Source organism: Falco cherrug, chromosome 5 (assembly GCF_023634085.1).
Source record: "Falco cherrug isolate bFalChe1 chromosome 5, bFalChe1.pri, whole genome shotgun sequence".
NCBI lineage: Eukaryota > Metazoa > Chordata > Aves > Falconiformes > Falconidae > Falco > Falco cherrug.
Window position 1 is genome coordinate 90,912,143 of NC_073701.1, and position 26,297 is coordinate 90,938,439.

The 26,297-nt window shown below is 36.8% G+C and overlaps 1 protein-coding gene across 2 annotated transcripts in view; it reads right to left on the reverse strand.

Annotated features, from left to right (window-relative positions):
• Positions 1-26,297, reverse strand: part of CPNE8 (copine 8) — a 110,296-nt gene that overhangs the window by 7,213 nt on the left and 76,786 nt on the right. For both annotated transcript variants that reach the window (XM_055711318.1, XM_027815414.2), the window contains 6 exons: positions 16,927-16,973; positions 15,988-16,169; positions 13,920-14,047; positions 10,300-10,402; positions 6,840-6,897; positions 3,556-3,629 (listed from right to left, as the gene is read on the reverse strand). In XM_055711318.1, the coding sequence (XP_055567293.1) occupies positions 3,556-3,629; positions 6,840-6,897; positions 10,300-10,402; positions 13,920-14,047; positions 15,988-16,169; positions 16,927-16,973 (592 nt within the window). The remainder of the gene's footprint in view (positions 1-3,555; positions 3,630-6,839; positions 6,898-10,299; positions 10,403-13,919; positions 14,048-15,987; positions 16,170-16,926; positions 16,974-26,297) is intronic.

The window sequence follows — 26,297 nt, forward strand, 5'->3', positions numbered from 1 at the left end:
ATTACTTCTCGCTCCCCTCTGCTCGCTGAATATAGATGTCGGAGGAGCTGGAGGAGCTATGGACAGATAAGCATACATACAGAAATACAAGGGCAGCTGGCAATGGCAGCAAAGCCTAGAGCTAACATGTAGAAGGAGTAGAGGTGGCAGAAGAATGAAAGATGAAGGAGAAACCACAGGGAAACTGATGGAATGTAAGTGGTTTTTTCCATAGTTTGAGAGTTTAATTTAAAAGGTGATATAAAAATTTTTCAAGAGAAACAAAAGGTACATTACTTTGAGTATTTCTCCTAGAACTTCTTAAATAGAAAAAGGATAACAAAGGAGAAGAAATTAAATACACTGAGGAGGAGTTGGTACACATGTAATAAAGAGTCCCTAAAATATGTATGTTTACTGGTGAGCAGGGAATAATGAAAGTCACGTCTTTACATAGATTGCAGTCAGTAGTAAATATAATAGATACAGTGAGTCACTGTTAGCAGGCAAATTTTTTCTTTCCTAATTTAATTTAAAAAATTCACAATACTGACTGTTAAAATTTAAGAACTTTAATAAAACAGTTAATTTCAGTAACTAACCTAATACACAAAAAAGATAAACTTTTTGTATTTGAGTAGCTAGTTTTATAAAAGCAAAACTGTTTTATCCTGCCAGATATAAAATAAAGGTCATAGCAAACCTAAAGGCTTTGACATTATCCCTTTTTATTTATTTAGCTAGTCTATAACGTGTTTGTTAGTATTTAGACAGAAAAAGTGCGTAATACTGCCTTCAGGTAGTTCAATATGTCTTAGGGCAAAGCTCTGATTGAAATATGTTAATAGTAAATAAATGTTTTATTACATTTCTGATATGCAGTGAATTCTAAAGAAATACAAAAGGGGTATTCATCACATTTTTTATTTCTCAGGAGAAATTGGAATATTCCTGATGCAAAACATTTTCACAAATCTTGTTTATAACATTTGAAGAACTCTATCCGTTTATGCTCTTTGAATGTAAAACCAGCAGCTTTTGGAGCTGCTGTTGCTCAGAGAAATTATGTATAATTACATTGCGTATATTTAAATGCATTTAAACGTAAGTGCAAAGCATGCCAGAGATATCTGAATTAGCTTTAAAATTCTGACATGGCATAGGGCTTTCTTCGCAGAAATACTGGTTTGGGGTCTAGAAACATTTCCAGCTCTGGAGGCAGATCTCCACATGTTGCTCTGTCGAAAGCACTGACATATATAGCATAACAGATTACAGACAGTCCTTCTCTAGCCCAATATAGACTACAAGGAACATTATAAAGGCTTTGACAAAATAAGAAACATCATTTCTTGCCTCCTGTTCAGCTGTCCCTCTTCTCATCTCTACTTTTATAGTTACCTTTTTGACAACACTGACTAAAGCAGCCAGCATGCCTTACTCTAAGAGTTTTGTATGTCACCCTCCCATCAGTTGTTTTCTCTGTATGTTGCAGAAATTAAAAAAGTCTCATTTTCAACTATTAGAAAAAGTAATTAAGGAATCTATTACTTTCTTCGATGTATATCCATACAGATTATGGGAGTCTTTTAACTACTGTCATCTTATGCTCATTTCTGATCCCCATTTAGGAAAAAAAATAGAGAGGGAATTTTAATGTATTATTTATTGCACTGAGAAACTTTAAGACTGGAAAAAGAGATCTGATGGTTTTAATTTCCATATATTTCTGTAGATTTGTATAGTTTGTCTTCTAAACAAAAATAACTATAAAATCAGGTGTCACATAATGTTTTGAACACTTCCTTGGATTGAGGTATTGTATCCACCAGCAGTTACCAAATCCTTAAATGTTCACATACCAGTATTTGTAACATTAAACATTTTGAAGTTTCATTTCCTGCATATATAGTTGAAAAGAAATATACACATTCCACAGTTCATCAGCTGCAATCTGGCCTGCATTATTAAAACATTTTCATCTGCAATATAAGCTATTCATATAGCTCAGTTATTCAATAAATATATACATCCTATGAACCAACAATTATATAAAAACCCAGTCTGGCTTGGAGAGAAATCAGTGAAAACAAGCAGGAGGAAAAATAAGTGAACACTATGAATTTTGACAAATAGGAGGAATAAAGGCAGAAGAAGAAATGGCAGAACTAAGGTAACGTTTGAACCTAAGGATGCCTGTCAGTCTTTGAGAGGCATTTGGATGCCTTTAATAGCACGCTTTAACTTTTGGTCATCCCTGAAGTGGTCAGGCAGTTGGACTAGTTCTTTGTTGTAGGTCCCTTCCGATTGAAATATTCTGTTTCATAGATGTATTCAGACATTTCCAGAAAAACATGCCTTCCATAAAAATTTTGTTTTAGACAGATATTCTTTCTACAGTCATCAGATTGATCCAATTTTTCAGTAGTTTTCTGCTTTTCAAATGTCAACTTCTTTAATACTTTAGCAAGCAGGGATTAGCGTGCTGAGCCACCAAACGTCTTTCTGTTTGGTTCTGCTGTAGCATTCCATGAAAATGAAAAATGCATAGCTAGTTAATTTTATTTGAACAAGAAAATAATTATGAAATAATTCTGTCTGGGGGATGGGTAATCAGGAAACAAGACGGGGTGCCTGGAGCAGTACATAGTTTGGACAATCTGTGGGGTTCTAGAAATCTGCAGCTCTCAGGGAAAGGGGGATTATGGTGGCTGTGTACATGCATACAGAACCGCTGTACCACCCTGACAGTGGTTGCACAGGTTTGAATGACAACTACTGGGCTGACTGAACAACTGTAGAGAGCAGGAACCGAACCAGAGGACTTTGACAAAGAAATGGAGGTGTCCATGGAATGCAGATAAGAGTAGCACTCTTACAGATTGGGTCAGATCATAGAATCATAGAATGGTTTGGGTTGGAAGGGACCTTAGAGATCACCCAGTCCAACCCCTCCGGCAATGAGCAGGGCCGTCTTCAACTAGATCAGGTTTCTCAGAGCCCCATCCAACCTGACATTGAATGTTTCCAGGGATGGGGCATCAACAACATCTCTGGGCAATCTGTTCCAGCTATCATCTGAAGTTCCTTAAAGCATGAGACAAGTGCATGGCTGTATGTGGCAGATGCAACACAGGAACTGGGAGACACTCACAGTTTTCTGGACTGGCAGTTAAAGGCAAGGAAAGATACCCTAGGCATCTCAAATGCACTTGTTAGAAGTCTAGGTATTGCTGAGTTCCACAAAAGCTGCATTTTTTCTTTATGGAATCATAGTGAGATTGCAGTGCAGAGGCAACTGACTCTTCTCCCGTGCCTGTATAACTCTGTGTAAGACTTTTATCAGTGTGCTGCCAGTTAGGGGTCATTTCCTAATGCAGATCCACTACTATGTGTTATATAAAGGCTTATAGGTATCACAGAGAGTTTTTTCTGAGCTTGTTATGAACACCCCAAGATAAGTTATCTCAGTGCTCAGGGTTAAGGTAAATTGAAAGGCAGGAATACAGATCGAAACAAGAATTCAAAACCAACAGGATCAGTAAAAATCTGTTAAGAGTAAATTTTCTCTCCCACCTGCACAATGTCTCTTTCTGCAAACTTTCCTCTTGAAGAAATCCTCACTACATCACCATCCAGTTCTTCCATAGCTTAAAAAAAGAAACAAAATTAATTCATCTATGAGGTCAGCTACACAACAAAATCAATCTTACTGAGAAAAACTTTAGTCAGTGTACACTTTAGGACAACAAAACCAATTGTTATTTAGGTAAGTTTTTAAGATCATTTGAGCCATAAAAACCATCATGCTTTGTAGTTATTTTACACTTTTTCATGCTGACAAAACATACTTTTTGCCTTTACTGCCATCTTCAGAACAAAACAGACCATGATAAGGTTCTTATCCTTCCAGCACTCAAACCAGCAAAGTATATCTGTTTTGGTAAGGCTATATTTATACTTTCACAGGTGGAGAAGAATTTATCTTTAGCAATTATTCTTACAGAAGATATCACACAGAATACAGCACAAAGAGGCAGTAACTCACATTCGTACTGGAAAAGTAATGACTGTTAATGCATAGGAATGAGGAGTTCTTAAAGAAAAGTATTACATTTATTGGGTAACTTTTCTTGTATCTTTCTGAGCAGGATCCAGGAAAACTCTAAAATTATCCAGATACCCAGAACCCATTCTTGGTAGAGAGGCATACCTGCTCTCTGGTCTGTGTTAAAATGGGTGAATTTGGGATCACAGATTACAGCTTAGCTGTTGGAATTGCTATCCTACAATCCTTTCAGCATACACTATGAAGATCAAAGCCCTGCATCTCTGAGCTTCTCAGGGGTTTGCAAACTGGGCTGAGTTCACTGAAACCCAAGAGTTAAGAGCATTTCAAAACTTAGCTCTTCCAATGTAAGAACTAGAAAGCAGAAATGATGCTATCAGGAGCCAAGCTCAAGCCAAACAAAAGAGCATGTTTATGCAAAGAAAAAATTAGTAGGTCTGTAGAGCACGTTGCCAGATAATGCTGATAATGCAAAAAATGCACTTGTGTTGAAATGAGGAGACTGAACAAGTATTTGAAGGAGAGAGCCACTGAAAATTTCCAAAACAGACATATAAAGCACATCCCATTCAGGAAATTCAAATCTAAAAACAGTATTCAGGGAAGTATCATATTTACTTATTCTGTTCTTAACGTTCTCTAGATAACCACCCATGGCCATGTCAGATACAGAATACTGGGCAAAACAGACCCCTGATCCGACCTGTTATAGTCATCTTCACATCCTTAAGCAATGCTCTGCCAAATGTATGTGCCGTCTAGCTGAGCTCCAGACTTTTAAGAACCTTTCTGGTAGCCCCCAGGGGCTGGGAGATCTAGGGGGCAGTGGTATCTGGAGAGGAGTAGCTTAGTCTCTCTACAGCAGAGCTGGAGCTTGACTGACATTTGAATTGTAAGACAGTGTGCCTGGAACCCTCCTACACACACACTTCAGCATCCATATCAGACATGGAGTCTGTTGTTTTTTCCAGAAGGAATTTCTGCAGATGGAAAAGTAATTTCTCTGCCTACAGATTTGGCATACACCAGCACAACGAAGCTGGTGAAGGGTCCAGAGCACAAATCTTATGAGAGGCAGCTGAGGGAATCGGGGTTGATTATTCTGGAGAAAAGGAGGTTCCTGGGGGACCTCATCGCTCTCTACAACTCCCTGACAGGGGCTGTAGGCAGGTGGGAGTCGGTCTCTTCTCCCAGATAACAAGCCACAGGACAAGAAGAAATGGCTTCAAGTTGCCCAGGAGAGGTTTAGATATTAGGAAAAATTTCTCCACTGAAAGGGTGGTCAAGCATTGGAACAGGCTGTCTGGGGAAGTGGTGGAATCCCTGGAAGCGTTTAAAAAATACGTGGAGGTGGTGCTTAGGGACAGGGTTTAGTGGTAGACTTGGCAGTCCTGGGTTAATGGTTGGACCTGATGACGTTAAAGGTCTTTCCCAACCTAAACAATTGTATTATTCTATGATTCTTTAATAGGCGAACTTCACTGAGGTAGTACACTCAAGGAATGTAGGTCCAAAAATGGAAACTGTATCCTGCAGTACAAAGAGAATCCTACCTTAAGAAAAACCACAGGGATAACACCCCAAGAATTCTGCAAAGACAACCTCCAGAAGTACAAAGACAGAATCTACATGTCCTGACTGAGTTAAGGGGAGCCTGGACAAACCCAAGGACTGGAGAAACAGAGAGAAAGGGAAAAGGCAAAGGAGGGGTGAAAGAAAAGTAAGTAACACACAACTGAAGTTGGAATTCTCGGGGGTAAAAATGAAGTTTGTAAATTTCCGTTATATACATTTATGAAGACAAACTCTTTTCTCATTGATTGTGGCATACAGTCATCTGAAGTGTAAGCATCCGCTTGGACAATCTCTTCAAGGAATAAGATACTTATCGCTAATATACCACTTGCCAAAAGGCATAAGAAAGTCAATCCCCAGTAAATGTTTTTCTTCTTGTGTTATTTTTTCCTCTTGTTTTCATACTCTTAGAATATTTGGACAAGAATGAACATGTACAGTCTTTAGTGACTACTTACATTATACATCTGTGGTAGAACTAAGTATATCTCATGTACAAAAGAAGGCATACTGTCTAATCAGAAGTACTAGAATTAAAAAGAAAAGATGTAGGACTTTGAGAAATAGATATACAGGGAACGTCTACATTTCATAGTGCAGTGATATACACAAAAGCATGTAATAAATTGGTCCAAATAATGGAAGCAGCTTAGTTATTGCAATAGAGAATGGTGCTCTGAAAGAATATGTAGATAATTCTGGTAATTTCTCTCCTGCTGTAATATTCTCTCAATGCTGCTACACAGTAAGGCTCACTCCTGCTACCTAGCGAAACCCAGTTTAACCCAGATCACCTCCTCAAATATATTTATTTTTCTCAGTATTTTAGTACTGCAGTAAGAAGAGATGATGAATACTTCCATTCAACTGACATTTCACAAGGCAACTAAATACCTGTGCTGAAGAAATTCAATATTACTTGAGTATACTTGCTTTCCTGTGGATTTTTTTTTCCACTTGTCTTCTGGAGCTCTGTAAATGCTGAGCCCCCATATGGTTCTGTGACTTGAACAGAGAGCCTAAGGGGCTACGCAGCTCCACATGGTAGCTTGTAATCATACTGAGTTATCAATCAATCCAGCTGGAAATGTCAACAGTGCCTTACTGCTTGTTCCATATTATGCTCTTTTAAAGAACAATATTTGTTTGAAAAGCAACATATTACTAAAATGTAAACAAACATAAAAAAATCCAGGAAAAACACTAGAACACTTACCATCAAACTCTGCTGGTCCTACACCCACTATAATTATTGACATTGGAAGCTTTGAAGCCTTCAAAAGTAGAAGAAAAAGAGGTTTAACGCATTATATAATCTCTGCCAATAGTACGTCAGATCTGAGGGCAATCTGAATAAAAACCATGCAGAAGTTATGTTTTAATAAGCAACTTTTTTTTCCACCTAAAATGTTGCGTGGTGTAAACTGTCTGCCTAAGTGGTACAAAACATCTTGAACGAAGATAGAAAGGCAGATGATTATTTTTTTTTTCTTATAAAGTGTTTGAACCATATAGGATTGTAATTAAACACAACAAACTATGCTAAGATCTAATACTAATATGACAACTAAGATGACAAATTTATCTTAGAAACTTCTGTAAACTGACAATAATTGCAAATATATATCAAATGACAGTTTGACATACATTTAAATGTACTTTGCTGTTTCTTGATATTACATAGCTGTTTGGAACTATGTGACAATATGTTTCACATAGACCTAATGCCAATTTATCTCAAGAGAATAAATTATCTATTTGAGCAGTATGTATCTTACATTTCTTCCATGAACGAAATTTTTTTCAGTTCAGTCATCCATGCGACAAAATAAGATATCGAACTGGCTTATGGCAAGATTTTTGGTTTTTACTTTATCTTTTTAATTCAATGAAACAAGGCAAAGATGATAATTGGCTTTTCCTGAATAAACTCTCTGTAAAACCTTTAAAATTATGAGGACAGTATCATAAATATTGGGTTCCCATGCCCTGATAGGAACACCAAATATCTGCTAGTTTACAGAAATAATCTGAAACTGCCTCTGTTGAGGAGGGTAACAACTGGAAAAAGAAAAACCTTTACCAAATGTCAGGGTTGACAATTGCTCCTTATTGAGATATTCTGATGAACTCTGAAATGCCTATGCTCATTTTAAACAGGACTATGCACTAGCCAAAAATCATAGATGTACAGTTTCTGCTAAATTAAACTCTGCTACACTGAAGTCTGAAGTTAAGTGGTTTTAGAACACAGTGTTATCCTTTTCTTTTGGAATATAAAGTAGTTTTCTCCCTTATTTAAAATATATTCTCATTTTAGATATATCATCACCATTTCCCATTTTTCATCTGTCATAATACTACATATAAAAGCAATTTTCTTTAAGCATAAGGTTTACAGTTAATTACTGTAAACATGCTATTTAAAACAATGAAAATATGCCATTCTTTAAATCACTATTTCATGTTCTACACCACTATACATTATATACTATACATTGACTGAAAATTCATCACAAAGTGCTACTACATAGCCAATCTTCCAGCTAAAATTTTGTAGCAGAGTAAAACAAAAATTAATAATCCCATGTTAAGTCAAATAGTAATATACTACTGAAGATAACAGTAAAAGCCTGTCTGGCCATGGTCCTGGGCAAAGAGCTCTAGGTGGCCCTTCTCAAGCAGGGGTTTTGGACAAGATGATGTCCAGAGGTCCCTTTCTGCCTAAACCTATCTGTGATTCTGTAACAGCCATAAATCCAGTGTAACTGTAACTGAATTACAGTGCCCTGCGTAAGTCAATAATAGTGAGTATAAAATATTTTTGAGACATGAAGGCATTTCTTAGAACAGAACACCTTCTGTTTTCTAGGTGTTTCCTAGAATCTTATTGCTTGATTGTAAAGAAAACATCCTTTAAAGAGATTCCTACTCACAGAGACACAATATTATGTGACACAATGTATACAGAACAGTAAGTGGCAAGGACAGCATAAAGACAAAGAGTTAAACTTCTGCACATAAACTTAAGTGTTGCCATTTCCTGAATGACAGTATAACCTTTAAACAGTTTGGTAAAACAGAATGTATCCTACACACATGCTGTAATGAGAAAGATGCCTAAAAGCACAATTAGTGTTAAAATGAAATATGCTTTTCCTGAGTTTCATACATACCAAGCTGCATTGAACATCACTGCCTTTTTTTTGGATATTATTAAGACTGAAAAAAACTATTATTGAATAGCATTTAATTAGTTCTGTCATGGTATTCTACACTCACACTTCAAGAAGCATACAGAAAAATGAATATATCTTCATAAAAAGAAAAAAACAGCAAATATGCCCACATTTCTACTCATTCCAAGCTAACAACACATCTGCTGTATTTCCAGACAGTTGCAGACTAACAGCTATATTCCTGGAAACGAACTGTTACTGGAAACAAAGTTTTTCTGTATGACCTAGTAGCAAATTACTTAATCTTACAAGATATCAGCCAATTGGACTTGCTGGTCTTTTAATTATGGATTTCAAATTGAGGGGTGAGTTAAATCAAGAGTTGCTTGACGGTGCCTTTTTGTCATCTAAGAGAAGCTATACTCCACCCTTCTAGGCTAGATTACAGGACGAACTTCCAAGCTAGAAGCTTGCCTATCTCCTTTAAAAGCGAGAGTCTTTTTATCCTATTTTAATATTGGAAGCTGGAAGAGGAAAGGAAGTAAACTGGTACCTTCAAACAGTTATAACTCTGGGTGTAAAAGCTTACCAGATGGCTGTCAGAGTCCTTATTTATACACAGACTCTGTCTAGGTGTTGCGGGCTAGAACTTGAGGGCACCTTGCTTTCCAGTAAAGAACATTTCAGTAATATTTTCATGTGCGCCCCACAAACTGGAATGGTACTGAATCTCTACAGGAGGTAGCGCAAGTGGGCCTTCAAAAATATGCCAACTAATTCTATGCTACTCATTTTGAAACGATGTTTAATTATTTTATTGTAGGCCTTTCACTCACCACTTCACTATTAACAAGATCCACTACGGTATCAAAACGATTGGTGTAAATCTTTTCAAACCCTGTCTAGAAGTTGTTCCTGTGTGTACATCTGACATTTCCCAGGGGCAAAAGCAAAATGGAACCTGTTCATAATACAGAATATTACTTATATGCACAGCAGTTTTGAAAAGAAAAATATTGAAAATAATGCAGAAACTGAGAACAGATTAAGAATTTTCAGAATTCTAGGGGACTAAGAAGGAAATCAAATTACTGGTATGCTTGCCATTTGCCAGAAAGTTTGGGGCAATTTTTAAAAAGCAGGGGATCAAGGCTGTCTACAATTACTAAAAAGATAAAGAACAGTTCACTGTGAAAAACTGCATGGTGGGATGTGCATGAGGAAGGAGGAGGCAAGAAGCAGATGAGGAAAATCATATGAACATACAGTGTTAGAGGGAAGAGTCTAATTTCTCACAGAACACTATCTAATTAAGCGGAGATTCAACTTTTGCTTTTTTTTGTATTTATGCATGATAAACAGTTGCTGTTTGGAATAGATGTTTACTTTATGGAACAATTTGGTGCCTGAAATGTTAACTGATACAGTTTATTGCCTGAAGCAGGAACTCCTAGAAACCTATGTCTTTTAAATTTCAACACTTTCAGCAAAACTTACATTCACTATGGATTCTTTTGTCTGAGCCATATCGGAAATAACTCCATCTGTAATAATGAGAAGAACAAAATACTGGGAGCCATCTTTTACTGAAGCAGCATATCTAAGGGAAGAAAAAAACCAACATTATAATAGTAAAAAACCCCTTTATACAAAGGAACTATTATGAAAAGAAGCTGTATTTTAAAAATTTGACTACTAAGGACTAATAAAAATAAAGAAACATGATGCAGTGGATTTCAAAAGTAAGGACATTCATAATTAAGATGGACATTCTACTTTCAATTGAGAATATTAGAAAAATGTAACCAATACAATATTGATATTGATAATCTGCATGTGTTGAACAGTGAAAAATGGGAACTATATCACTACCAAGAGGAACATGGACAGAATGTCCTTTATAGAATCATGAGTTGTTAGAAAGTCTAAGTTATTTAACAGTTATTACCTCTGGGGAACATAGTTTAGTATGAAGAGCATACATTAATATGAAATGGTTGGTTTTACAGCACAGATAAAAATTATCAGGAATCAGCATATTGCATCATTTTTCAGCAATTTTAAAAATTTTCTGTGTCTTACAAAACCAGCTTGCTTACTGTTGAGCATGCTTGCAGATTTATAGTTCACATTTGTGCGCATATTTGTAAAACAGATGTACATGCACTCTGCAACCCTGGCTTAGATATTCATCCGTTCACACCACCCATAGATGCTCTTTCAAGACTCAAGCTTCTCGCTGTGCTGTACAGAAATACAAGACAAAATATATCCAGTGCCATTTCAATCCCACCTCAGCCAAAGGACCTGAGAAGCAAGTGCTCTTTGAAAATGAGCAGCTTTGGAAGATCTGGGAAGTCCTGAAAGATGGTGAGTCCATAGCAGCCTCACTGAACTTTGCAGCCTGCATACCAGAAACTAAGACTTCAGGTTCATTTGTCTTCAACTTCTAAGGGTCAAAGTGTCCTATGTAGTCAAAGAAGATTTTTGTGTGTGTGTGTGGAGCAGGCTGCTCAACTTGCTGATTCACTTGACAGCAGACAGTATAGCTCCTATTTTCATGAAGGCTTGGTGCTGTAAAGGAGTCAAATAGTAGAACCTTGGAGTAAAAGTAGCAACGAATAGTATGGAGTGCAGTAAAAAAAATAAAAATATTACTCTCCATATGAATACTGTGGAATAGATGCTCAAGTACAGAATATGACTGTCAAAGAACTCACCACCTTAGTGGTTATTGAATATGAAAGGCCTGGCTCACTTAACAGGATATGTTCTAATGATGCTCATGATGATTGCACGTGCTTAGAAAATTCAAACTCTGAGTTTACACAGTGCTTTTGCAAGCAAATACTGCCAATAAATAAGATGCTGTAACCACAACATTTACAGGAGTTTGGAGGAGTGTGTGTGAAATGGAATCTACAACTCACAGAAAGCCATCACAGTCCTCCCTCTCCCTCCCCAAGATACAGATGTGTAGAAAAGCCACACAGACAACGAACCTGCTGAACTTAACCTATTTGCACGCTGGCAGTAGGGACTGGTAGTTAAATGTCTAGATTAGCAAGACCTACTGTGGAATACATTTTCACTACGATGAGGAGACATATCTCATTTTTCCACACCACTTATAATCTTTTCAATGATGACTGCAGTGACAAGGGATGATGGGTGAGTAAAATAAAAATCCATTATCCTTTCTGAGCACTTAATACTGTCAACATACCTACACTGAAGAAATGGAACAGAAATTTGGTTATTTCATATTTTCCACAGAGTAAAACATTCTGAAGTCTTTTGCAAGAAAGAACTTATATATGGAAGGGAGATGACAGAAGACACTAGACTGAATCTAGTGTAGCTTAGATAACTCTTTAGCTGGGGGAAGGACAATAAACTCATTATCTGCTTAAAGAGCTTCTGAAGAGTTCTGAGATCACAACAGGATAGTAATATCCGACATTGTTTCCAGAGATTTCATCAGAGGCATATTTTAAGTAGGAGGGATGTGGGAAGAAGAAATTTCTTTGATGGCAGGTAGGCTAGATCACAACTTCTAGTACCATGTCTATGAGAGTCAATAGAACAGCCAAGAAGCTGAACCTTGAAGGGAAATGGCATTACTGAGAACTCGATTGGTACATGGGTTGTATTAAGGATGATCACGCAGTAGAAATCCTCATGAAGATACTTAGCTTTTCCACTATAGTGTAATGTGATTTGTTACCAGAAGGGGTTTCCAAAGTTTGCAACAGTTTGATATTTAGACAAAAGTTCAGTGGAAGAACTACAAATGCTGGTGACAGGCTTCTGTAATTCTGAAAAAGCTGACAAATATTCCTGAGAAACAACGGTAAGAAAAGGAACTCAATTTATGTCAATGTTTTGATGGTGTTGGATCAAGAATTTCAATTTTTGCAATGAACAGAAGGCTTGATGTTAATTGCCAAATTCTGAACCAGCCAGCTCAGCTGATATGATCAGTTCCATAAAAGAAGAGCCAGAAAAGTTAATGGGTTAGATTTCCAGTTAACATGGTTAATGCAGACGCGGAATGCCACATGTATGAAATTCAGCTGTCCTAAGGATTGGCATATTTCCTCAGTCTGAACACTGCTACTAGAGAGATCCTGTCAAAGGAAAGATTAAAAGGAGAGAGCTAGTTGCTAAAGACAAGCAATGGAAAATACATGCACATAATTTGAATGGTATGATTAGAAGATGGAACAACTAATCCTAATGATAAATAACTGAAATCAGCTATCTAGTCACACTGGGGTGCACAGAAATTCTTTGCACCATAGAATATGGAAATTATTTTTCATTGGGCTGTAGAACTAACATCAACAAGAACAGATAGCAAATAAATACTTCTTGCTACAACAATTAACTATTTTGCAAGCTTATAAATAAAAGATTAACATACAGTGATTTACACATCCCTACTGCTTTATTTTATAAACATTAGTTCTTTCTCTGTATCTATAAATAAAATAAAACCTGTTCAGGTAATTGCTCAGCTAAATTATCTAAGCCATATCATTTTTGTTATACCAACACATGGAGGTATACCATAAGTCAAGGTCTTGTCTGCCCACATAAGGCAGTATTATCTTTCTTAAGAAACTTCTACAAAGACAGGAAGGGTTTTCCTTTAAGAAGTTAGATGAGATGTTGCATAACACAGCACTGTGGCTGCCCAGCGGTGGTTGCTGTACTATCACCTTAACAGTACCACTACCTGCTGGAAATTGTTGCCACAGACAGCCCTGGAAAATTCTGTTGACATTTTGAGATTAAAGGAACTACATATGCTTTTGTCCAAAGGACAAAAAAGGAATATGGAGAGTGATCTCACAAAAATTTGCTTTCATTATGATTTCTCCTGCAATTTTAACAAAGGGTGCATCACCTGGATCACTTCTATTTCTTTTCTGCATAACACTAGCACATGGTCTTCAAACTACTCAAAGGTACAAGTTAATCATGTTAGACTGAATAAACAAAACAACTATAAATACCTTTTCCAACGTTTAGCATCATGTAACTGTTAGCTTTTTATATGTGATAGCTGTACTGACAATAAGTTTCTGCAGAGTACCTGTAGTGACGCTTACCTGGCTACATGATTGATTACAGGGGCAAAGTTTGTTGGCCCATAAAGCTGTACAGATTTTAGACTCCTGTAATAGGCCTCCATTACACCATCAATTCCATGGCAGTATGGATTTTGAGGGTTTCCATTCTAATGAAAACAAGAAATGATTAATCACTAAAAGTAATTATGAAGCAAAATCAATGTGTAGGTTAGTAAACGCTACCCAGTGTACATTTTTAAATGGCAAGGACCTAAGCATTCTAGGATCTATTCAGAGAGTTTACTACAAATGCCCAATGTAAGTCCCACAGCTAGCTGTGAGTGTTAACTGCCTCAAGAAGGAGGTTCTAGCAGCCTCACGTTATATGCAGTCTGAACCACTGGAACTGGTTACTAGACATGAATGCTGTCCTAAAGGGAATGAAACAGTCTTTCTTACATGCATCAGTAACAGACAATTCCCTCTGTAGATTTAAGGTATGAATTACAGGGCAGGTGTAAAACTGGAATCATGTTTAGGAGCACACTTCCAGCTCAATAATTTCTTATTTTAAAAATGTGAAAAAAAGAAATGGTAGCCAGATCCTGATGTTCATACACCATGTGAGTGTAAGTTAAATTGCAAACTCTTCATTGTTTTGGTACAATGTTTCTCTACTGGAAAACTGATTTTCAAACTGGTATTAAGAGATGAAGAAAGGAACATACTCTTTGGGAACCCACTGAAAGGCTGGGACTGTAAATTCTTTGGATAGGCATTTATCTACCTATCTCCATAATGACTCTACAATGAAGATACCCATTTACAGGTGACAATACAAACATAAACTAAATCCCAGATCAATGTCAGGCCAGACAAATGATCCACGTAAGGCTTCAAAACCTTCCAAATCACCTTACTCTCCTTCATGTGCCAACAACTCATTGGTTTGATGTGCCAGTATCTCATTCTGAGGTAGAGTATACCTCCCCGAGAATGTAGAAAATGAAAGGGGATTTTTCATGAAATTGATCTAGAATGTTAAAAAGAGAGTGCTAAAAACATTGCTTAGTATTAAATGGCAGACACCTATACATGTTTATATATAAAGGATGGGAAAAAAGACTGGTTTTTCCTCTTTAAAAGCACCACAATGCCTCATGAATTAACTGAATCAATTTTAGAAACAACTTTTAAAACTGAAAATAGCCAGGAATAAGCCTGCTGTTTTAACAGTCTTAAGATTATATGTATCAATATATTTGAACTTGCTACATCCAAGTCCAAAAAAAGTCTGTGATTTAAATGAATATGTGCAATCACACCTGTTTTAAATTACTATCCATGTGGAAAACCTTTCCTTGAGATAAGACATGTGGCACTGTTTTCTAGCACAGGCTGACAGAATAAATACACATCTACAATCACCAGTCTTCTGCAATGTCTTTGCTGTTACCTATTTAAAACTCTCCTGACATACCTACACTTGCTGTAATTCTGACAAGTTTATCCTAGTCAGAGCAGAACAAAAACCTCAAAATAAGCAAATAGATAAACATCCACACTAATCACAAGCATCAGTTACAACATAATAACCCTTCTGGCAAATGCTTTTAGATTTTAGGTTTGTAATTTAACTGGCATATGGACCAGTCTCAGATTTTTTCTTGTCACCTTGGCTTATAGCCCACTTCGTCATCTATATTATCTCTAAACTAGCAGCCTGTAAAAGATAAAGAGATCCCAGAAAATGAGAGAGAACAATAACAATGAAAGGTTATCTTGAATCATGATTCACTTGCTTCTTAAGATAGATTAGTTTCAATCTGAAGTCTTTCAAGCATCTGTTTCTTGTGCGGCTGCATCTGAGGTTAAAAATGATTACTTTGCTTTATTGCTATTTTTGGTCTACAGGGACTTCTTGACTCTGGATTTCTTTCAGTAACTTCACTATGACGAAAAATTTTGAAACAGCCTTTTAGACAGAAGAATTAGCACATTCTCTGTTCTTCATTTGTCCAGAAATTGCTTAAGACTACAACTTTAATTGCCAAAATTTTGTTGTAGTAAAAAAATTCAAACAATATATAAACATGTATTTACTTACTAGTGCAAATTCATGTGATACTCTTCCATCTGGAGGCAGTCTAGCTCCAAAACCTAGAGCTGGGAACATTTTATCACTATCATAGTCCTGAATTATTTCACCTACTGCTTTCAGTGCCATGCCATAAGCATTTAGCTGGTAAGGATTCATATAGTGCAGTGAAGTAGGCTGTGAAGGGTTACCTGTTGAAGCAAGGACCAGATTAAAACTGTATCAGTTCAAAATCTTGTCTCTTAAAAATGCTAAAAATCTCATAAAGCAGAAATCAAAAGATCATGATAAGAAAATGAACTTGTTTCCTATGTATATAACTATGGTTGTATCAGGTAAAAATGCATATTCTGAATACATTTTTAATAGGTTAACAGTAGTAGCTGTAAACTTTTTCAGCATTGAAAGGGCAGCAAGAAATTGTGATTAGACTTGTAAATTTGTGTCATTTTATAATATGATACGCACTTTTAAGATTAAATTTAGAAAAGCATTATGGCATTCTCAAAGCAGCTTTGGAGGAGAATCAAAACTTATCTCTGCCATACCCCACTTTAGCCTCATTCCACCTGAAACTTCTTTCTTTTGCCCCTCTCAGTGGGGTCTTCTAAGTCAGCCAGTTTTCTCCCAGCAATAATACAGAAACAAACAAACAAAATAATCAGAAAATACACAAGTATCTGCAAACTGCTCCTACCTATTCAATTCTATATGTAGCTTTTCACATTTTTATCTGTTCTGTTTGCTCTGGTTTTCTTGACAGGAACTGGCCTCTAGTCTGCTGCCCAGCAAAATGGAATCCTAATTCCAGGTGGTGCCAGGCAATACAGATACTCAATAATACAATGAAGTTAAGCAGAATACTGATATAGATACATACACATACATATGTACACTTAAAACTGAACATAGCACATAAATTCACAAGATGTTTATTGTTATTCTTACCATTTGAGGCTGTGAAATCAATAGCTACTGTGAAATTGATTTGGGTTCTGTAGAAAAAGCAAATACAAATCTTATAAGTTTTACTGTTATGTGGAAAAATAAACCAGAGATGGTAACATTGTTTGTGGACAAACTGTAGGACACTGAATTGCTAATACAGGAAATGAACACTGAAAATACTCTTTTATGAAGTGCCAGCCAAGAGCTACACAACAGAGCTATTTTAACACCACATTGCAAAGTTACTTCACCTTTCCTTTTTTTTTACTGTTTATGAAAAATCCTAAATAATTAATAAGGTTAACATCAATAAACATTATTAATTCATTCTGAACAGCAAACCTGATTTTTCATCGGACGTATTTTAGCCCTAGTCATGGAAGACTTTGACTAGTGAAGTAGGCTTCTATTAATCTGCTCCTTTTGTTAACAATAAAACTGTGTCTTCCATTGGATAAAATATTTGGACAAAATATCAGCTTTTGGCAATGGATTTCTTTCATGTGAACACAGTCGATACTTTGAGCGAGCATATCAAGGAAATTCTTGGAAGACAAAAGTAAAATCTGGAAGCAGGAATATAAATATCTGTATTTGGAGCAGTAGCTAAAGAAAACCATTATTGTGAATGGATTAGCTGTTAGCATAGACTTATTGTCACAAAAACCCATTAGACTTTTACAGAGTGACAATCCAATTAAATGCAGTTCTGTTCTGCAACTTCCTTCAGGACAAAAAACTGTCTTTCTGGAGATAATCTCTTAGCTAGTAAGATTCTATCAGGAAAAGGTTGTATGAGTTTGAAAATTGACTTTTTACTCAGAATGAGTTATTTACATCTTCCTTCAAATTTCTGCCTCTCTGTTTGCATCTATGAATTTAAGGACCAAATTAACAATGATCAAATCTCTTTGAAAGTTACTCAACAGATTTAACTCATGCACATTTAGATTAAACATCAACAATCTGACATCTGGCCTTGCAGTAGTGTTTTTACTGCTCAAATAACTTGACATGCCCAGAGAAAATGCTATTGACTTCATAAAAAGCTGGGTATGAAAACAATTCACATGGAATCATTTTATCATACTGATCAAGGCTAACACACGCTAAGCTAGGTTACAGATGGGCTGTCTCCAAAAAGCAGTAAAAGCCCACCAATGCCCACAGTATCAGGAAGAGTCCTTGGAACACGGTCAACCGGGAATACAATTAAAAACGCTGTTGCCTCAATGTGGACTTCAACAAAAAAAACAAACCAGTGAAAGCTGCTGCAATCTCTCGAAAGTTCAGAGAGAGAAGCTTTACGACAGAAGTTTTCTGCCAATAATTCTGCATTCTGCTTTATGCAGTTTCACAAAAAAAATTTTAATGGCATGACAAGTCAGATTTTGTTTGATCTGTACCCAAATGTCAGGCCCTGTAGCTTCTTAATCACAATGACCTTCTGCACTGTCAGGTAGTTGTAAGAATAAAGATCCTAAGAAGTGCATGTCAACTAGTTTTCTTCCTCAGGTAAGAAAGATTAGGAAAAACAACAACCAAAGTCTAATACAATACCATTTCTAGCGTTATGCATAGAGTTCTTACTGGCACTGCTAAGCAAAACTGCTTTTGGGCTATAATCTCCTTGTACTTAGATTTTAAGGGCTTTGGTGTGGTGCAATTTTTGGAGAGTAAAGACGACTCCTCCAAGCATTACATGTCAGACACATCAAATACAGAAATCCTTCAGCTTGCTGAAGAATGTGCAACTGAGGAAAAAAAACCCTCAAAAGGCTTTTCTTCTGCATAAGAACAGCAAAACTTATTTGTAAACTCATTTCCTCTATCAGCTATTCTGATCCAATTGGTAAGAAGAAATAAGAGTTTCATGGATTCTGAATTCAGGACAGAAGCAAGAGAAAGCACTGTTAAAAGAAGACTAAAACGAAAAATGGCTAACAAAAGTAAGAGAAAAATATTAAACCCACATCTAATGGCAAAAAGAACAAAGTCAATTTTCATGTTACTACAGGTAATGACTGACAGCATCAGTTTCTGGAGTATTCCTCAAAGCGGTGTATCTGTATTAAATGCATACTGCTCTAGATAACAGAAACCCACCTGGTAAACTAAAAAAAAACCCTCCCTCCCCCATTTACAATCCCCTACAAGCTGGACTATGACTATTGTCCAAGCAGAACAGTATGCACATGACAGTATCTGCCAATTTAACAACTATAAAACAAAGCAGATGTCTACATCTCCAAAATTTGTTTCCACCTGTATGTGCATCGCAATGATACTGCTACAGAAAAACATGCAAGAACTTAAACCAATTACTTGATTTCAATGCTTTATAGATGACTGTACATAGATTACATTTCAGTTTCCTGAATATAGGTTCCTAAGGCTATTTTAGAGCCTCCAGGGTACTTAGCACACCATGAAATTTCTGGGAGTCTAAAATGGCATTAAATGCCTATATAATTCAGGAAACTGGATCCCACTTTTAATGCAACGGTTGCTTTGTATTATGGGAAAGTCACTCATGTCTTACAGAGAACAAGGAGAGCTAGAACAAACTCTGTTAGGGTAAACCTGCACTCTATTGCCCTACATTTTCAATGACCGTTTTGTTTCGTATAAATCATACAACATAGGTATGGAGAAAATGATGCTCCGGTGAGACCTTATCACTCTCTCCAACTCCCTGACAGGAGGCTGTAGCGAGGTGGGTGTCAGTCTCTTCTCCCAGGTAACAAGTGATAGGATGAGACGAAACTGCCTTAAGTTGCACCAGGCGAGCTCCAGATTGTATATTAGGAAAAATTTCTTCCCTGAAAGGGTGGTCAAGCACTGGAACAGGCTGCCCAGGGACGTGGTTGAGTCACCGTCTCTGGAGGTATGTAACAGGTATGCAGACGTGACACCTAGGGACAGGGTTTAGTGGTGGACTTGGCAGTCCTGGGTTAGTGGCTGGACTCAATGATCTTAAAGGTCTTTTCCAACCTAAATGATTCTATGACCCTATATTAAAAACATCTCTCCTAATATGATCTCATGGAAAAGAGACATAGAAGCCTATGTTAAAGAAGACACCAGTGTCCTCTGAGGAAAGGAATAATAAATTGCAAAAAGGTACAAAATTAAGGTAGTCAAAATTTTTAAAATGTACATAAACCTTTTTTGAACACAAAGCTGCGTCTTTCAAACAAACAATTAAACCTCAAATTAGTACCACTGGAGAAAGTATTTTCAAAAGCAGCTGTAATATTGTAAACCTGTATTTTGTGTGAAAGATTATTAAGAAAAGCTATTAATTTCTCTACGTTTTTAAACTTTTATTAATGAAAAAATTAATAAGCAGTAACTAAAAAATTGATCCAGGAAGGCTAATTTAAAAGCTGTGTGTCGTGAAAACATTAGATACAACTGTTTTAGAAACCAAATGAGATGACTGGGAAATTAATCTGGATGACATTTTAAGAAGTGTTTTCATGGTAACTCATGTTAGTCTAGAAACAAATTAAATGTGATGAATATATCTGAAAGTCTACTTTCCTGTTTTTATCTCTATGACATGTTTATTTCTTTTTAACAGACTAATTCTTAGGCTGTATCAAGTACACGTTATTAAGTTACTGCTATTATCAACAGATTAACCTTCATAGCAACAACCTTTTTTTTAATGACTATCCATTACCGTACACAAAATACAGTAATCGATAGTCATTTAAAAAAAGGTTATTGCTATGAAGGTTTATCTGTTGATAATAACAGTAACTTAATAATGAATTTAATATTTTATATATATTTATATATATTTATGTATTATATATAAGTTTATAAATATAAAATAAAATATATATTATAAAAATTATTAATTCAGAATAAGGATGCTCAAAATCTAAAAAAGCATGTAAAATAGAAGGCTTCGAGACAATTTTAGGTGCCTGATTTTAAAACACATCAAGATAACAAAACTGATAAGGAAATTCTTTGGCTAAGGCTGTGTCCCTGCTTTTCCAGCTATATAGTTTTCCAAAGAGCTCATGACACCCGCTACATCAGTGTTGTTGCAAAGTCACGAGGCTTTGCACAAAAGCCACTAAAGCATTGACACCTGGCTAGGCAGGCTGAGCTGCTGAACATCTTTTCCCAAGGGAGAACTCAGGCAGAATACCCAAGCACAACAATGTGCCTTATGGATTTAGAGCTGGATAGCTCACAACTACGCTGCCAGAATTTAGTTGGTATAGAAAGACATGATCTATCTGACACCTGGACAGGTGATTTTATCCTATACTACCATGAGAAATGAAGAAAGTGTCTTAAAAGGAACAGTAATCTTCACCTCACAACCACAGAGCATTCATTTTGTTTGTTTCTTTGGGAGAGCAAGGCGAAATCTATTGTCTTTTATAATAAGAGCTCTATCAGCACTGGTATACATAAGGGAATAAATTAAGCCTGGACATAGGTTTTAACTAGGCTTGAAAACATTTGTAATGAACAGGGTTTTTTTAAACAGTACATTGGAAGGAAACATGAGTTTCCTCCTGTGACTTCAGAGTGACAACCAGCTGCTCTGTTAGCAGGGGGGAGCTATTATTCAACATTTGAGGACCAATTACTGTGCAGAACTCTGCAATGGAGCTAATGGAGTAACTAAGACTACCAAGAAGCTGTATCCCTTCCACGGCATTTTAAGTCCCCAGTGACAGTTCCTTCATAATTTCCCCTTTGCATATGCTTGCTTGGCCAAATGATGTATCAAGATAAAGAAGATTTTTCTGATAAAGGCTCAACTAGGTCTTCCTTTTATATAGTCTAATTACTCCTTACTACTCTCCAAGGATACAAGAAATATATGGTAAAGCCTCCAAAATATATAGTTATGACAGCTGTTGCTTCATAACTGTACCTCACACCAGGTCTCCTCCAAACATCAAACAGACATGCCATTACATGTTATGGTGTACTGGTTGGATGAAAATAGCTGTCATGAAAGGAGTTCTAGATTTCCATTTTGACCATCAATGATTCAACGCAGTGCAGTTAAAAATGTATGTCCAAAGCCCTTAGAATCCAAACAACGTGCATTTCCAAAAACCTGCATGAAGGTAAGGCTTTTTATATGGCGGGAGGAAAATATTTCCTCTTATGTTCCACTAACCTGGGACAGAAGAGATGGCTTAATATTTTTGAGGTCCAAAAGGATTCAGCTCCTGAATTTCATTTATTTACAAGTGCCTAGAGTAACCTGCTAGCTCACTCCCTACGCTAATCAGTCAAACAGGGTAGAAACTCCAGTGCAGCTTTTTGGTTCCTTGTCTCTCTTTCAGACAAAACCAGAGCAGACTATAAACTAACTGCTTGACAGTCATTCCTGTAATTCCTGTATTTCCAGGATAAATTCAACTGCATTCCTCTTCAAGGCCATATCCCTTACATTCCTGAGCTTTGTTCATGTATTTGGAGGTGTTTTGATAGGAATATATTATTAATTGATAAGTGGCAGGAAAAATCTGATTTTGAAATACACATCAATTTTTAGCATAATGTACCCATTTTAAATGTGGGAAGGTCAGTGTGGCAAAATATGTGATTAAGTATCAAGATGTAAGGAAAAGCCAGCTACTAAGATGGCACTAGTTGATTTAATATTCGGATGCAAAAGAGACATCCACCTCTTTCCTGCCATACTGCTATAAAATCCAGTGGTATGTAGTAAAATGAAATTAGAATTTACAGATAAATTTCTATTTCATTCTTCAAAGCTCTTCAGAAAAACAAGAATCATATTGATGATCCTTATAATGGAATATCCCAATTAAAGAGATGCAGACTCAAAACATAAATGAAATCAATACTGCAATCCTGATTTGTCGCAGTTAAAGCTGTCAAGACTTCCATTAAATCAGGATTAGTTCTAGCCACCTCAAATCAATTACAAAGGAAGTTCTGAACGTGAAGTATTTCATAAGCATCCCTTTATGGAGGAGCCAATATTGTGCCTATTGCAGAATCAGTGTTTTCTTCTCCTTGCCTTCCTAAACTGAAGAAAAACAGGGAACTAAACAAACAATTTTGGAGGACATACTTGATGGCAAAACAGAATGGTTAATGACAAAACCTTCTTTTTCCTTTCCTTCAAAATCTGTCAGCTGGATTGCAATTGATATGCAGTAGTATTAAACGAGATGAACTAAGAAAGAGAGAAGCCAAGAAAATGGCTCTGAGTCTCACCTTCCTGGTCATGTGTGCAAAACGGCACAGCTGCAGAAAGGTAACCTGTATACAAGTACTTCTACAGTTTTTACTGGCATATACATAGAAATAACTGTATGAATCACTAAACAAGATTCTATATAAAATAATTAAACTTTAAGTATTACATGCGTTCAAGCACAGAGTGTTCTACTGAACTATACTCTTTTTATATACAAGGGAGGAAAAAAGCTTAAGTGGTAATTATTAATATCACAAGTCTTCCTTGAATTGCAGTTACAGAGATGTAAACAAAATATCACTAAGAACACCAAAGTATTCTATATATTCAAAATTTCTGTTGTTTGTCTATAGAATGTAGATAATTAGGTTCATTAACTTGTAACATCTCAGCAAGAAAGGTGAAAAACGACCCTGAAAAGATTACATATGCACCCATTGTGTTCTTTTCTTTCCAAATTTAGATATAAAACTTAATGCCTTGGTTTCTTATACACATTTCTTGCGGACATGAATTTTGAAGGAATGGGGAATAAGATGGTTATGGCATATATGAACAACACACGTCAAAGAACAAACAGCTACACTACAGGTAAAACTGTTTCTTCATGCATTTGTGTATACATACACTTCATTCACTACAAACTTTTGGTAAACATGGATGGATGGCCATTTTCTTTGTTAAAGTTGACAACAGGAATGTTCCTGAGAAAGGTAACAACAGCCCTAATAAAAGTAACTTGTTTCGCTCAAACTCTAGGATTCTTTGCTAGAAACAGAACACTTGCACAAATCAGAAGGGTTCCACAACAGATCGACCATGACTGTTCATACGGAAGTCACATCCAGAACCTTAGTGCTTCGAGTACTCTTCTGTTACCTCAAGCAGCTGTCTACCTGATACAGTGACTCAAAGCAGGCACAAGCCATAGTGATAATTGGAAATGGACTTAGAAACACAGAAATAACTGGTTTCCTAACCATGGCAATCTAGGTGCCTCAGGAACAGCTTGTCAAGCAAATGTGCTGATAGAATTCATTATCATATAAAGAGTTGATATAATCTTCAGGTGTTGAAGATGCAGTAGTAGTACCTCGACAACAGGCCTGATCTATATGAAGAAGTTCTACTTTGCTAATATGTAACAGATTCTAATGCAGTCAACAACTGAATGAAATTGTCTTTCAGGAGAAACTGTAGGATCTAAAGAGTGCAAACGGAGACAAGAAGTATTCCAGTAGCAATGCTTCCAGTCAACTGAACTGGACAGGTAAGGATATTAATTCTAGAAGAGCTTAATAGTTTGCAGTCCAGAAGCATCCTGGAACAAAGTGTCACAGTCCTGAGTGTACTAAAAAGCCCTTTAATGTCCCTAAACAAACTCAGCTTGGCCCTCCACCACATGCCCCCCATTGGCTTGGGAGCCCCATTTCAGCTCAGCCTTCAGCCCCTGCCTGAGAAGGGGCCATACGTCATACGCCAGAGGAGTATAGGTCTCCAGCTCAGCCAAGCCCATGCCTGGCCGTGGATACCATTAATCCAGATCCTGAACCAAGGACTGAATTCCTGGCTTGACCACTCTGCCTTGTCCACCACAGGCCTGCCTGGAAACTGCTGGACCTGATCCTGACCTGGATCTGTGGTTTGCCTGCCCAGCCTGACCTCGGTCTGCCTCATCACTACAAACTTCCCTACGATCTGGACTCGTAATTGAACCTGGCCACAAACCTCTGGGTCTGCTCCGCTTGCCTTGCCCACGTACTGTACAACTGGGCCCTGGGTGGCGAGATCCTGCCCTGCCAGCTGTGCTTCCCAGCTCCACTCCCAGGTCCCCAGCCGTCCTGGGGAGGGAGAGCTGCTCCCTGACACAGCCCATCCCCTCCACGAATCTGTCCCACTAATTACATGCCTTGATGGTGGGCCTATACCGCTCCCTCTAAAGGTCACCTATAACCATACAACACTGTAATAATATGAAACAATCAAATCTGAAATGATACAGAGGTTCTGTGTCCTATCCAAATGAGAAAATCTGCTTGGCCACCAAAGAGCAAGCAAACGGACAAGTCAAATCACAAATTCCTCCAAAGATATTGAATAAGAATTTTAAACAGAATTATTTCTACCTCCATGTTAAAAACCTTAATTAAGCATTCCCATTTTTAAGTACTATGCATAAAATATTCTTGTTGGGTTTAATCTTAATGAGCCAAAAGACACAGTGTTTTGAGATATACAACAGACTGAATTCACCCTTAAATGAAAATATCCCTTTTTTTTGGATGGAGATTGAACAGCAGTGAGTTTGGATTTTCTACCTTTAGAATTTAACTGTTTGGGAGAACTGAAACATCAAAGAGGCTATTAGTCCTTGAGAGAGAAAAAAATTATACTGTGCAGCAGCCCGGCGGTTAGGCTCAACAGTTTGGAGTACATCTTAATGACGATCCATTCCCTTTGCAAGTTATCCTTTCAGTATGGAGTGCAACCTCAGGTTGTGTTTTTTCAAAACCCCGAATGCAATAGCAGTCGGGATAGCTTACTGACAGTTCTCCTGTAGCTAACAATTACGATTGGGGGCATCACTTTAACTCAGTGAACTTCAGTGATAAATGTGTTAGGAATAAACCTTGAGCATATTCTCATCTGCAGGATTACCACCGTTGGAAACAAAGGCAAAGCCCTATATTGCTACTGTCAAAACACAACACAGTCTTCTTTTTTATTTCAGCTGAAGCCTGGTTGAAGACTGGCATAAAAAAAAGTAATTTCTTTCTTCACATGTAATCAATGTTCTAAAATAAGCGTGGAATGTATATTCAGACTGTATACCTCAAAAATCCATATTAAGTGCCTAGGAATGTATAACAAATTATTTCCATTTATCTTGGAGAAGAATTGTGTTCTAGCAGGGAGGTTAAGAACCAGGAATTTCTGAGATTTGATCCCATTTCCAGGCATGTTCTAGGGTAAGCCATTTGATGCTTCTGTCTCTACTTCCCTTTTGGGAAAATGGCGATAAATAAGAAAGAGAACACGTTACACATTTTACATAATTAGTATTGCAAAAATGCCCTTGCAAAGGAAAGGCTCTAAATAAATCAAAAGTTAGTATAATCAGAAAAAATAAAACAGCATTTACTAATTTAATAGT